The sequence below is a fragment of the Typopeltis vanoorti genome, chromosome 12 (genome assembly GCF_054136105.1).
Source record: "Typopeltis vanoorti isolate ZY-2024b chromosome 12, IOZ_Tvanoo_1.0, whole genome shotgun sequence".
Taxonomy (NCBI): domain Eukaryota; kingdom Metazoa; phylum Arthropoda; class Arachnida; order Uropygi; family Thelyphonidae; genus Typopeltis; species Typopeltis vanoorti.
The window spans coordinates 47777847-47792096 of NC_143560.1; the positions used below are offsets into that span (position 1 = coordinate 47777847).

Consider the following 14250-nt stretch of genomic DNA (forward strand, 5'->3'; position numbering starts at 1 on the left):
GGCTAGAAGTATTTTTAATCATATTCATAAACAAAGAGAGGAGGATATGAGCGAAAACTTTTCAGCTAGTAGAGGTTGTTTCAATGGATTTAAAAAATAATCAATCTTCGACAATTGCTTAATGAGAGAAAAAGAAAACGATAAACGACACTAGATGACTTCATCACTAAAAAATCAAGAATTTCAGAAGAGCCAGAACTTTTGACAGCACAAAAATAACCTTTGTATTTCTGTGTACGTATGTACGTGTGTTATGTATATTTTGCAAGTTAATATAAAAATAACTTAAAATTAAAGTAAAACTTGTTTATTCTTGGTCATGTGTTCCCCTATCCCTATTTACTGTTTTTTAAAATGACCCCATTTAACACTGTTTCATTTAGCGTTTTGTCTTCTAGGAATGCATCCTGAGCGTTAATCAGGGTATTACCGTGTATGTATGCACACACACACACACATGGAAAATATGACTGCCACATTGATTTAACCTCTGTACATTTCTGGGTGGTCTAGCTCCCACTAAGGAAACCTCAGTAAAGGTTGAACCCAGAAATGTGAGCTTTGCATTACGATATACAAGGCAACTGATGTGAAGTCAGCATTCTATGTACAAGCAGCCTAATTGTGAAGATACTTCACAGACAAACTTTTTCTTATGCTTGGGTACAGGATTAAAACAATATGGCCTGGTTGGCCGAGTGGTTAGCGTATCCATTCTCCAGTCAAAAGGCTACCAGTTCGAATCTCACCATGGGCATGGATGTTTGTTCGTGAAAATACTAGTGGTGGTCGGTGGTAGATGGCATTGGTGTAGATGATGAAGGTACCCTCCCTGGACGAGTCTTTGGACTCCCTGATAATATTATTATTTTAATAATAATATTATAATTTCTTGTCTGTTATAATTTCCTTGATTACCAAGCAAAAAATTATAATCATTATTACATCATGCATGTAGACTTACATTCCTGTTCTTAAGCAGATTTATAGAATCTGATAGTAGCATACAAAATTAAACAAGCTCAAAGAAACTGTACAGGTATGTACTACATAGTAAAAAATTAATATTTAAAACTAACCTGTGAATTCTCTTTGACTCTCTCTTTCTTTGTTGATTTTGGAATGGTCACAACACCATTCTGAAAGTTTTATAATTAGAAAGTTCTCTTAGAAATAAAGAAATATATAAATTGTGACAAATATTATACCAATATATTAGCATATTTTAGTTACATTTCACAAATAACAAACAAGTTGTTTTGCCACCCAAATGTAGGTTATTCCAGGACTTGGGCTGGATGGATTTTATTCAAATTGGGAATCCTTATAAAAATTTATTAAGGCATTTTAATTTTTATTACAATCAGACCATTTACAAGGGCACAAAAGAACAAAATGTATCATAATGATGTACTGCAATAATACCACTTCAAGCAGTAGCCAAGCAGATGGAATTTCATAAAATTTGGGATTTAGGATACATACACAAGATATACATGCTGTTCAATTTTGATTTCCATTGGCACACTTTTATAGGCAAAATGATTTTAACTGTTATTACTACTTTAATACTGACTGGGTGGAATTTAATGAAATTTAAATTTTAACAATCTCTTAAAATTTGTAAGTTGTTCCTAATTCTAACAGACCATTCGTAATAACAAAATTACAGGTAGTTGTCGACTTATGACCATGTTAGGTTCCGACCGACCGGTTGTAAAGCGATCTGGACGTAAGTTGCACCAGTTTAGTAAATCAGACATTGTGTACAACACAATTGGTTTACTATTTACAAAAATAAAAAATATTATGAAAAAGATATCAAATACTGTATAAAACCTAAAAAATATTTTATCTTAAAGAACTAAACAAAACATATGTAGAAAATAGATAAGAAATATTTTACTGGAGGTGATTAAGGGTCAAAGCTGTATAACTGAGAGGAGACCTCCACATAGCCTTTAAAGGAATGCGGAGAACAGACCAGGGCTTCTGACCTAATGTCCAATCCTCATCTTTTCGTGGTGCACCCTGTTGGGTATCTACTTGGATACTGAACGAACGAGGATGGGCTGGCAATTTGGGATTTAGCCGACCAAATTGTATTCTTATTGGTTAAACCAAAATTAAAAATGATGGTACGACGTGACAAAATTTCATGCCGGCTGGGGCGTCGCCCGGTTAAACAAGGCCCCCGTTGTTTTCGCCAGGGAACCAGGGCAAACAGCGAAAAGTCAGCTACTGGAACAAATCTGAAAACAAACCCCAACTCACCATCACCAGAGTTAAAGATCGGTACTATCAACGTAAGAAGCCTGAATGGCAAAGAAATGGAGCTAGCTGAGGAATTAGATAAGTACCAGATCGACATAATCGGGGTGACTGAAACAAAAAAGACCAACACTGGTGAGATCTTTCTGAGCAATAAATACAAAATGTTATATTCAGGCAATGACAATCAAGGAAAAGAAGGAGTAGCCATAGTATTCAACACAAAATTTTTTAGATATGTAGCAAGTAAAAGGAAAAATGTACATGGCAGATTGATTTTAAAGAATGCCGATGGTAGGGAGGTAACTGAATCAGTTGAGATAGTTGAGTTACTGAGTGAGCACTTTGCAAAAGTATATCATCCAGGTGGTGACATTGCAGAAACGGATAAACCAGTAGATTATACGGGAATTGTGGTTAATGAAGTGGAGGTGAGTAGTCTATTGCATAACCTCAATGTCAATACATCTGTGGGAGTGGATGGTATACCAGCTCGTGTTGTACGAGAAGCAGCTAAAGAATTGTCAGTACCCTTGACCATTTTGTTTAATTTGAGTCTCGGGTCTGGGTTAGTCCCGAGCGGGTGGAAAGAGAGGAAAATAGTTCCACTGCATAAAGGTGGTTCCAAGACTGCTGTAGTAAATTACCGACCGATTAGCATATCAGGAATCATTTTCAAGGTCTTAGAGAAAATAGTCAAGAGGAAAATACAAGATTGGATAGAAGAAAATGGGATACTGTATCGGGGACAGCATGGTTTTGTGAAGGGTAGGTCATGCCTCAGTAACTTGCTCACGTATTATAACACAGTGACGGCTGAACTGGATAAGGGTAATGGGTTTACGGTGATTCTACTGGACCTTGCCAAGGCCTTTGACAGGATTCCACATGGAATTCTAATCAGTAAATTGCAGCATATGGGAATGGACATAGGGTTGGTGAGATGGGTATGAGGGTGGTTGACGGAGAGATATCAGAGAGTGGTTTACTCGGGAGTAGAGTACACAAGACGGCCTGTGACTAGTGGTGTGCCACAAGGATCTGTTCTTGGACCACTGCTGTTTAATTTGTTCATAAATGATATAGGAAATGATCTGAGAGGAACAGTTCATTTGTTTGCGGATGATGCGAAGTTGGGTAGGGCAATAGTGAATGCAGATGACGTCAAAATTTTGCAGGATGATTTGGATAGATTGGAGGTCTGGGCTAAGGAGAATGGATGTCAGTTTAATGTGGCAAAATGTAAGGTTATGCATTTTGGGGTGAAAAGATTGGCGGCAGTTTACTGCATTGGTGGAACCGTGCTCCAGGAAATTGATGAGGCACGAGATTTAGGAGTGTTGGTAGATAAGGAATTGAAATTTAGGGGACACATTGCAAAAGTGACCAAAACAGCTCATCAAATCACTTGGTTGCTGAAGAATACGATGACAAGCAGAGACAAGCAGGTTATTGTTCCTCTGTATCGAGCCTTGATAAGACCCCATCTAGACTACTGTGCTCAGATTTGGTCACCTAGGTTTCTTCTTGATGGGGAGGATGTGGAGAGGACCCAGAGGCGGGTGACCAAGATGATAGCAGGTCTGTGGAATGAACCGTATGAGAACAGGTTGAGGATTTGTGGGTTGCAAAAATTGGTTGATAGGCGGAGGAGGGGAGATATGATTGAGACATTCAAATTACTGAAGGGTTTCTATAAAATTGATTCAGAAGATATTTTTGAGAACAGGGCTGGTTGTGGGAGGACTAGGGGACATCCATGGAAACTGGGCAAAAGTGTGGTTAGTAAAGGTGTTAGAGCTGGGTTCTTTACTTTTAGAGTAGTGAATGAGTGGAATGCGCTCCCCGAGTCTGTGGTGGATGCTGTGACAGTGAATGAGTTTAAGGCGAGGTATGATAGATACTGTATGAATGTCAAATAGTTGTGATGAATATGATTTGGGGCCTCCCTCGATGAGTCCAATGACTCCCTGGAGTTGCCCGTAATAATAGTAATAGTAATAAAATACGAGGCTAATCTTCTTGAATGGCAGTCAGTCTCAAGTAGAGTAATGTGGGCAAATATGAGAATGGGGAACTGGACAATGAGACTTATTTGTGCCTATGGTCCCACAGAAGGTTCTACTAAGGTAGAAGTGGAGAAATTTTTTGAGGCTTTAGAAAAAGCCACTGACACAATGAAAAATGAAAAGTTGGTCCTTGTTGGGGATCTAAATAGCAGAGTAGGAAATGATTATGAGACATACAAAAATATTTTGGGAAATTTTGGAGAAAAGAGCAAAGCTAATAATAATGGCAAATATCTGTTGGATTTCTGCTCAGCACATGGACTGGTTATTACTAACACCATGTTCCAACATAAAAATGTGCACAAATTCACATGGAGAGAAGAGGCTAGGAATAAGAAAAGTTACATTGACTATGTTATTGTTGATAGTGATGTTTTTTCCCTGGTGCAGGACACCAGATTGTACAGAGGATTTGAAATTGGAAGTGATCACTATCTAGTCTTGAGCAAGATAATTGAATTTCATATTGAAAAGAATAACATGTAAGAAAGTTTTAAAGCGAATAAAAGTTGAGCAGCTCTCAGATGTGAACTGTAGACTAAAATACACAAAGATTATTGAAGAAAAAATGTAAGAGTTTTAGAACAGGAATCAAACCTTGGAGATTCAGTGGCAAACTCTGAAGAAAACATTGATTGATTCTGCCAGAGAGGCATGTGGTGAGGTTGTCTGTAAGGATAAAACAATCGGAACTCCCTGGTGGACACAGGAAGTTAAAGAGGCAGTGAAGGAAAAGAAGAAAGCATATCAAAAGTTCCTGTCAAATAAGTCAGCTTGTGCTCTTAGAGAATATAGAGACAAATGCAAGAATTCTAAACACTGTGTAAAACTAGCTAAACAAAAGTCATGGGAGGACTTTGGCAAGAATATAGAAAATAAATATCAAGAAGGTAGCAAAATATTCTGGAGGTTGTTGAAGAAGCTTAGGAATGGAGGAAAGTGTGCTGTAAAAGGAGTTAGAGATGATAAAGGTGACATGAAAACGGGAGAAAAAGATATCCTTGAAGTATGGAGTAATTACTTTGAAAAACTTCTAAATGAAACAAGCAGTGATGACAGCACAGTGCTAAAAAACACTGACCAGACATGCAGTCAGGAATACATGAAGTAGAAAAAGCCATCAAAGGCTTGAAATGTGGAAAGGCAGCAGGAGTAGATGATATTCGACCAGAAATGCTGAAGTATGGTGGTATAAGAGTCTTACAGTGGCTCCACTGCATAGTTCAGAAGGCCTGGACAGAGGGACGAATTCCCGATGATTGGAGTAGAGGTCTCATAGTACCCATATATAAAAAGGGAAATAAATCTGCATGTGAGAATTACAGAGGTATTTCCCTACTGATTGTCCTGGCAAGATCTATGCAAGTATACTTGAGAAACGGTTGAGAAGAATTGTGGAAGAAAAGCTTGGTGAAGAACAAGCTGAATTCAGGCCAAATAGAGGCTGTCAGGATCAGATCTTCACTTTACGACAAATAGTCGAGAAAGCATGGGAATATAACAAAGATCTGTATTTAAGTTTTGTCGATTTGGAAAAGGCACATGACAAGGTGCCAAGAGAGAAGCTATTCAATACGCTGCAGTTATATGGTGTCAATGGGGCATTATATCAAGCAATACTTAGTCTTTATTTGAGTTGTAAGTCAGCAGTTAGAATTGAAGGAAGTACAGGAAGATGGTTTAATGTTAAATCTGGTGTGAGACAAGGATGTACATTATCCCCTCTGTTATTCATTATCTATATGGATCACATTATGAAGGAAAGTGGTATTAAACATGATATCAAAATTGGAGATGTTAATGTCAGCTCTTTGCTTTATGCAGATGATGTTATACTTCTAAATAAATCCGCTACAAGTCTGCTAGATTCTCTGACTAAATTGAATAGCTGTTGTAATAGATATGGTATGAAGGTCAGCAATAAAAAGACAAAGACAATGAAAATAGGCAGAATCATTGAAAATGTCAACTGTGTTGTGAATGGAGACGCTGTGGAACAAGTAAAACATTTCAGCTATTTAGGCACGATTTTTACCGAAGATGGTAAATTAAATATAGAAATAGACAACAGAATCAGCAAAGCTGGTATGGTGGGAAGTCAATTGAATAAATTCATATGGAATAAGAGAGAAATTAGTCGGAACACTAAATTAGCTGTATACAAGACAGTGTTCAAACCAGTTTTATCTTATGGATCTGAGAGCTGGGTCAGAAGTAAAACACTTGACCAAAGACTAGAGACCACAGATATGAGAGTCCTGAGAAAGATTAGAGGCATGAGCAGATGGCATCAATGGCAATATCATATTAAAAACGAGGATATTAGGAAAGAACTTGACATTGTCAGCATCCAGGAATGCGTTAGCAGAACTAATCTCAGGTGGTATGGTCACTTAAACAGAATGGGCGAGGAAAGATTAGCAAAACAAGTGTTCTCTGCCAGGTTGGCAGCAAAACGACCCAGAGGAAGACCAATATATAGGTGGATTGATACGGTACAAAGTGCCTTAGACGATAGAAATATAAGATCTGATAATGTTGGAGTCTTGACAAGTAACAGACTGATTTAGAGGAAAATTGTAAATAGGAAATTAATAACGATGTAAATTTTTCATGTAGTACTATCATATCCTGTACACCCCTTGAGGGTACATAGCAGGAATTTGATGATGATGATGATGAATATTTTACTGACCACTTGTGCTTGGCTGCGGGTCATCGATGCCGCCACTTGACACAGTGGGAGTTGTTTTTCGCATAGACATGTTGATTTTTGTCTGAATTGTTTGTTTCCTTTTCTGCTTGTAAATTTCACGGTATGGCCGAAAATCATCTTGTACCATTCGTTCAATCCCTGCAAATCGTTCGATGTTTGGGTCCATTTCCTCAAAATGTGTAAGAAGTTTATTTAGTAGAAAAAAACCTTCAGATAACCCTCTAGTGGTGAATATTCTTTCTGGTTCTTCCTCATCTTCATTTTTCTGTTCTTCCATCCTTTCTTCTTCCAAAGTGATAAGTTCTTCATTCGTAAGTTCTCCAGATTCTTGCTCTAGCAGCTCCTCAACATCTTCCACTTCAATGTCTAAAGAAAGTCCATTTGCCAGTGTTATAATATTTTCCATAACCATTCAAAGTTCATGTTCACTATCAAATTCATCTTTAACAAAACGCTGGACACAGTTTTTCCAGATTCCATTCATGCATTTCTATGTCACAGCCTCCCATGCGGCCGCAATATTTTTGATGCATTTATAAATATCATACTGTTTCCAAAACTCTCGCAAAGATAATTCTGGGTCAGCATCTGTTGCAGCTATAGCTTGGGCGAAAGTGGTTGGAAGATAGTGCGCCTTAAATGTGGCAATCGCCCCTTGGTCCATAGGCTGAATGAGTGGAGTTGTATTTGCCGGCAAATAAAAAACTTTTACATCTGGATGGAGGTGGTCTAGGTGAAGTGGATGGCCAGGTGCATTATCTAAGATTAATACAATTTTGAAAGGAATTTCTTTCTCGAAGCAATATTCACGAACTTGAGTTACAAAACAATTTAGAAATCAGTCTTCAAACAATGTTTGAGTCATCCAGGCTTTTCGGTTTGAACGGAAGTATATAGGCAGAGTGTGCTTGTTTACATTCTTGAACGCACGGAGATTTTCAGAATGATAAATTAAAAAAGGCTTCAGTTTAAAACCTGCAATGTTCCGTTCCCACCAAGTATCAAAGTCAGCCTATGTTTAAGTGCTTTAAAACCAGGCATGCTTTTGGCTTCTTGGTGAATGTAAGTGAGTTCTGGCATCCTTTTCTACAACAATCCAGTCTCATCCATGTTGAAAAGCTGCTCTGGTTGATAACCTCCTTCTGTAATTATTTCATCCAGACTTTCAACAAACTCGAGCTCCTTCTACATCTGCACTTGCTGATTCTCCAGTGACTCAAACCCTATGAAGGTTGAATCTTCTTTTGAATCTTTTGAACCATCCTGTACTTGCTATAAATGTCTGAGTATAATCTTTTCCAGCACATTCCTTCAGCGTCTGAAAGAGACTTCTAGCCTTCCACTGCACTGTAAGAAGGCTTAAGGGTGTTTGCTTCTGTATCTGTATCTGATCTTCCATCCAAAGAAATAATAATTTTTCCATTTCATGGATTGGCCCTGTACATTGTTTCGTTATCGCTGTTGCTTGCATGGGTGCCGAACCTTTAACAACTTCACAAATCCTTTCTTTGTCTTTCAAATTCGTCAACACTGTAGAATGAGATAATTTAAAATCACGTGCGATCGCGTTCACCTTCTTTCCTTCTTCATGCCGCTTGATCACTTTCAATTTTGTGTCTAAATCAATGGCCTTGCTTTCTTGATAGGTACTTTCTTCTTGGTTGACATGTTTAGGGGTTTTAAAAAAATGCTAATTGTAACACAAATTATAACTGAACCAAAAATAGTGAACATAATATGTATGCAAACAGAAATCAAGACGCATGAATCACACGTTACTGGGCAGTGGGCTGACACTACATGCACAACCGTTCCCATTAGGTTTCGAGGCTACAGGGACCACACGGATAGGGCGTGTGAGTGTAGTACAAAAATCTGTTACAGTAGTTCATAGTGAAACGCAGTGCGAGATGCAGTAGCAGTCGTAAGTCGACGACTACCTGTATGTCTGTAGTACATAAGCTCAAAACTGTTTGAAGTTTAATAAAATGAATTATAACTTCTGTCAGTATTTTTTACAAAAATAAAATTACTTTGAGTGTGTTTTGAATAACTTACATGGCATCACGAAGCGTCTCATAAAAAGAATGAGATTGAACAACTGAAAATTTAACTCTAAACAATTTCAACCTGTACTGTATGTAAGCAACCTACTTATCCTGATGTCATATTGTTTACTACACTGGCTTGGTTGGAGAGCAAATAGCATATGTGCTCTTCAACCAACAGGCAGTAAGTGTGAATCCCACCATGGGAAAACAGAAATTTTGAATGTCTTTAGATAAAATTTCATCGTGTGGAAGACAACTATCCCACTTATTGGAGGCCTGAAGTGGACTGAAAGAGTTGCATGCTTGGTCTCTTGAGCTAGTTTTCAAGATTATATAATCCATCCACCATGGTACCAGTACTAATGTACAACAGATTTCTTTCTGTTTACTAAAAATGTATACCACTGTATCTTCACACATCAAAAACAGTGTTCATTCCAAAGAGGGAAGATGCATCTGTACCTTCATATTACCATTCCATTATAGTTGCTCCTGTTCTCCCATAGCTTTTTTCATAAGGTCTCAACTAAACACCTTTTAGTTCATCCAGCATAATTTTAGGCAGATGGCTGAGCTGAGAATATTTATTTCCCCTCCGAGTCCCAACACCCACTGGAGCCTCTCTTTATGACATCCTGGACTTCCAGGCCTTTGACAGTGTCTCCCTTAAGCTATACTTCAAGCACTGTCTATTATAGGAGGTCCAGAAGCTTTACTCAATTATGTTTGGAAATTTATTATGCAAATTTCCTTACTATCATCCTATACTCCAAAAAAAATCCTCTGTCTATTTCATTGAAATTCATTGGATAACCAACGAGTTTCTTTGCTCTCTTCTAGGCCATAATGGCTACTCAACCACTATTAATGGTATAGACATTTGCCTCTTATACTCAGAGCCTACTAGAGACTTGCAGGACCTCTTCAATCAAGCAGTTGACTTCTTTCAAGTTCAAGGCCTAAATATGAATGAGGCAGAGAGACAAAAAACTGAAGGTTGAGAAATGATTCATTTTATTCTATCTTTATTTTGGAGGACTAGAGATACCTTGGTGTTCTCTTTTCTCTGAGAGAGAGTGTTCTTCTTTCCCATCTACTCTAGGATCTTTTCTCTTTTCATGAAGCTCCACTTAAACTTCAACAGCAGCCATCCATTCTTAATCACTTTTTTCTGCTTATCAGTCTCAGTACTATCCCAAGGATGCAGCTGTAGAATGTAGATGTACACTCGGGTTACATAATCTGAGGCACTAAGATTATGTCTGTCTAGATTATTCTCTCTCTCTATGTCAGAATTATGTCTTGCTGCCTCTAGGCAATGTATTAAAAATAACTATTAATTTACTGCTGAATAGGTAAATTACTATTACTGAACTAACATAGGATTGAGAGAGCCAGACCTTGCAGTAAAGAGAGATGAATTATCATCGACATACAGGTTGCGGGGTGTTGGGCAACCACTTGCTACCTTCCATCATGCAAAAACTGTCTATGATGCTGATAACCAAGGTGGTGGATATGTCTACTTCTAGAATACCAAATTGTATTAACATTTACAAACTGTAAATATCAGTATGATTATGGAACTGCAGCCTTTAGAGGTGTATGAAGTTAGCAAAATTATATGGACCTTTATTTTCACTAAGCTTTACTTTCTTGGCTGATTTCAAGATACTTTGCATGGTGGTGTCATGAAGTTACCAGAGAATGACATCTTGATTTCCTACATCTGGGGCTGGATAGCCCAGGACATTGTTGGGGTTGAGACCTCTTCTGGTCTTACATGTAGGGCTCATAGCATATATTACTGATTTCAGTGCAAAAGTAGAAAATAAAATAAATAAAAATACAATCTTTCATGAATGGGATTTATATAAAAATAATACAATACAGTAGTTTTCATTGTTAAACTAATCTTAGATTCAAGAGTATGATAAAAGATCAATTCCCTTCCTGTTATAATTTATTTTTAAAGCAATTTGAAACGATCACTGATGATCAGTATGCTTCAGTGCAAGAATTTATATTTTAAAGAAGCTCTAGATTCAAAAACTGAATTTATTTTAAAAAAATTAGGTTTTTACTGGTAAACTTAAAATAATTTGTTTTTCCACTATAACTGAAGAATTTTTATTGGTAAATAATTCTATATGATGAATCTTACCCAGATTGATGAACAAGATTGTCAGTAGTCTCCCATTTTTCATCCCTTTCAAATATAACCATGATCCTTATACTTGCCACGTGGTTTGCTCTTTTGCAAACCTTCCAATGTGCTTCTACTCTCAATTGACTTGCGTTCAGTTTGTTATAGAAGTCATCTCTTAGAAATTGTGTGCTGTGCATTTCTTATATTTGTGCTTATAATACAGCATTCATACTTATATTTGTATTATATGGCAACTAAACGTAGTGATCAAGCTAAAAGAAGCCATAAACTTCTCAGTTTGCAAGAAAAGCTGAACTAATCAAACTGAGTGAGGAAGACGTGCATAACTGATATAAGCTAAGCATACCTCGCAGAACAGTTGGTACAACTGTTAAGAATAACAATTGTTATAAGGTTATAAGTGTTAGAGGAAATTAAAAGTGCTCGAATCAAACGACTCAAAATATGTAAAGGTAAACTTTTGTTCATTTTACTGTACTTTTGTATATCCTAGTGTATTATTTAGTTTTTTCATACATTTGCAAGTGATATATAGTGTATTTGCAAAAAAAGCTGAACTAATCAAACTGAGTGAGGAAGACGTGCATAACTGATATAAGCTAGGCATACCTCGCAGAACAGTTGGTACCACTGTTAAGAATAACAATTGTCATAAGTGTTAGAGGAAATTAAAAGTGCTTGAATACAATGACTCAAAACATGTAAAGGTAAGCTTTTGTTCATTTTACTGTATACTTTTGTATATCCTAGTGTATTATTTAGTTTGTTCATACATTCGCAAGTGATATATAGTGTGTTATTTATGTTTTTCAGTGACCAAAATGCATTTGTAAGCTAAATAAAGGCCAGGTTCTGCTTTTCAGTGCTTTCTGATGTGAAATGCATAATGTTAGAACTGCTAGTAATCAAATCTATGAGAATACCCATGGATACATCCACTCTTTTCTTTGCTCCAAGACAAAATGGATTATGGTTTTTACATCATTTATCTTGAATATTTCACATAAGTTTTTATCCTTACCTGAATTGACCATCTGATCAATGCCTGAGCTGGAGTGCGATTACAATGTTCAGCAACTTTCACAACTGGTGATTCCCTTAATATCTGACCTTTGCCTAGAGGACAGTAACCCTGTAAATATTCAAAATTTCAGATTCTTTAGCTTCTGTGGTTATGCAATCATCATGATAAAATTATTATTACCATTCTAGGATAATAACATGAAACCAAATTAATTACATGCTGTTTGGATCCTCAAATTATGGTCATCACCTGAATTACAATCATTTACACACACAGACGGAAACTACATCTCACCAGGACATTACTGTTGATGATCTTAGCCTGATCTAGTAGAAAAAGCATATAGCTAATTGGCTGACATTCACTGTTATTAATTACTTGGAGTCCTATTATTAAGGATAAAAGACAAATGGGAGGAGACCATTTAAGAAATGAGAATTGACTGGGACTTTTGACCTCATGTCCAATCTGCATTTATTATATCTAATATGTCATTTGCATTCTTTTCAATGCTGGCATGAAATGTCCTGTTTCATCTACATAACACAAGTTACAGGTGCAATGGATGTGGTACATCCCTTGGTAGGTCAAGGCAGAGAGGAGCTCCTTGGATGAGCTAAATAAGCTTTTAATTTTGTGTGTGTGGGGGGGGGAGAATTAGCATTAAGGTTATGTAGAGCACCTTTCTGATATCCCTAATGAAGCGAGAATTTTGTTGCCCCCCCTTTATTATTTTTTTTTATATCACTGTTTATGAAATGTTTTACTGATTATCTAGATTTCATTCTTTAAATCTTGCTCATTTGAACAAACTAATGACACCTAGTTTTTATAATGGGTACAGGTAAGAAGTGTATATACTGAACTGTGTGTAGTCCTTTGGCAGACAGCAAAGCACACACAGCTAAAATGGAACATATGTAACAAGTGCATAAAGAAATGGAAGCATCTCCTTTTTTTTTAATTCTAAAGATAAATGATATAAATATTTAGGTGGCTGAAGGCATTTCAAGGTTCAGCAGCCACAGGAACAAATAACAAATGCATAGTCAACAGGTCAAACTAAGTTTCAGAGTAACATAATCTCTTTCTCTGTAGCATATTGTCCAAAAGTTTCTATACAAAAGTGGAGAATAGTGGTGGGTTAATAGGCACATACTTTTTCTTTTGTAAGGTGAAAGCTACTTTGCCACATCAAATAATTAAAACATGGCACATGGACATAGAAGCTTGTAATGTCAGGAGAGAGAAAATTTGTAAAAGAAACGATGTTATACAAAGCTAACTAATCTTTGCTGTCAAGTTTAATGTTAATTTTATTAACACGTTCACACCAGGCACTGTACAAACTGCATTATACAATACTTCCCGTGGGGGCAGGATGTGATAAAATATTTCATTCTCATGGTTCTCTTATCAGGCAGGTATGTATAAAATCATTATGTTCCAGAGAAACAGATAGTATATAGAAGGGGTTTCAGAAAATATAACTAATAATTCAGAGAGGAATTCTAGCTCTAATACTGTAGAACATCTGTATAGATTCTACAGTATTCTACACTTCACTTGGCACAGAAAACAACACATTACTTCCGAGATATTTTCTATACCATGAAAGCAGCTCACAAATATTGGTTGTACATGAAAAATTATACTGAAAAAACTTGAAATTAATGTGAAATACATATTGATGAATGTGTAAAAATGTGCTGCTGAAGCAGAAGTGACAAGATCAAGAGAGTTAATGTGCAATGCATGTGAAACATAATTCAGAGTAAAGATGTTAACGAAGTGTTGCATATGTTTTTTTATGGATCATATATAAATATATCACACATATGTTGTTGTTGTGGGGCAGACGTCCATTGTCCTCACCTGATGCTCCAGTTCATTCAACAGATGTTCAATAGGGATGAGATCAGGGCTGAGGGGAGGCCAGTCAAGTGTAG

The 14250-nt window shown here is 36.8% G+C and overlaps 1 protein-coding gene across 1 annotated transcript in view; it reads right to left on the reverse strand.

The window, feature by feature from the left end:
* The window catches only part of LOC150100761 (putative oxidoreductase ZK1290.5), an 82461-nt gene that overhangs the window by 14317 nt on the left and 53894 nt on the right, over positions 1-14250 (reverse strand). The window contains exons 6-7 of the mRNA XM_090402104.1: positions 12299-12409; positions 1080-1139 (exon numbers count right to left, since the gene is read on the reverse strand). Of these exons, the coding sequence (XP_090258230.1) occupies positions 1080-1139; positions 12299-12409 (171 nt within the window). The remainder of the gene's footprint in view (positions 1-1079; positions 1140-12298; positions 12410-14250) is intronic.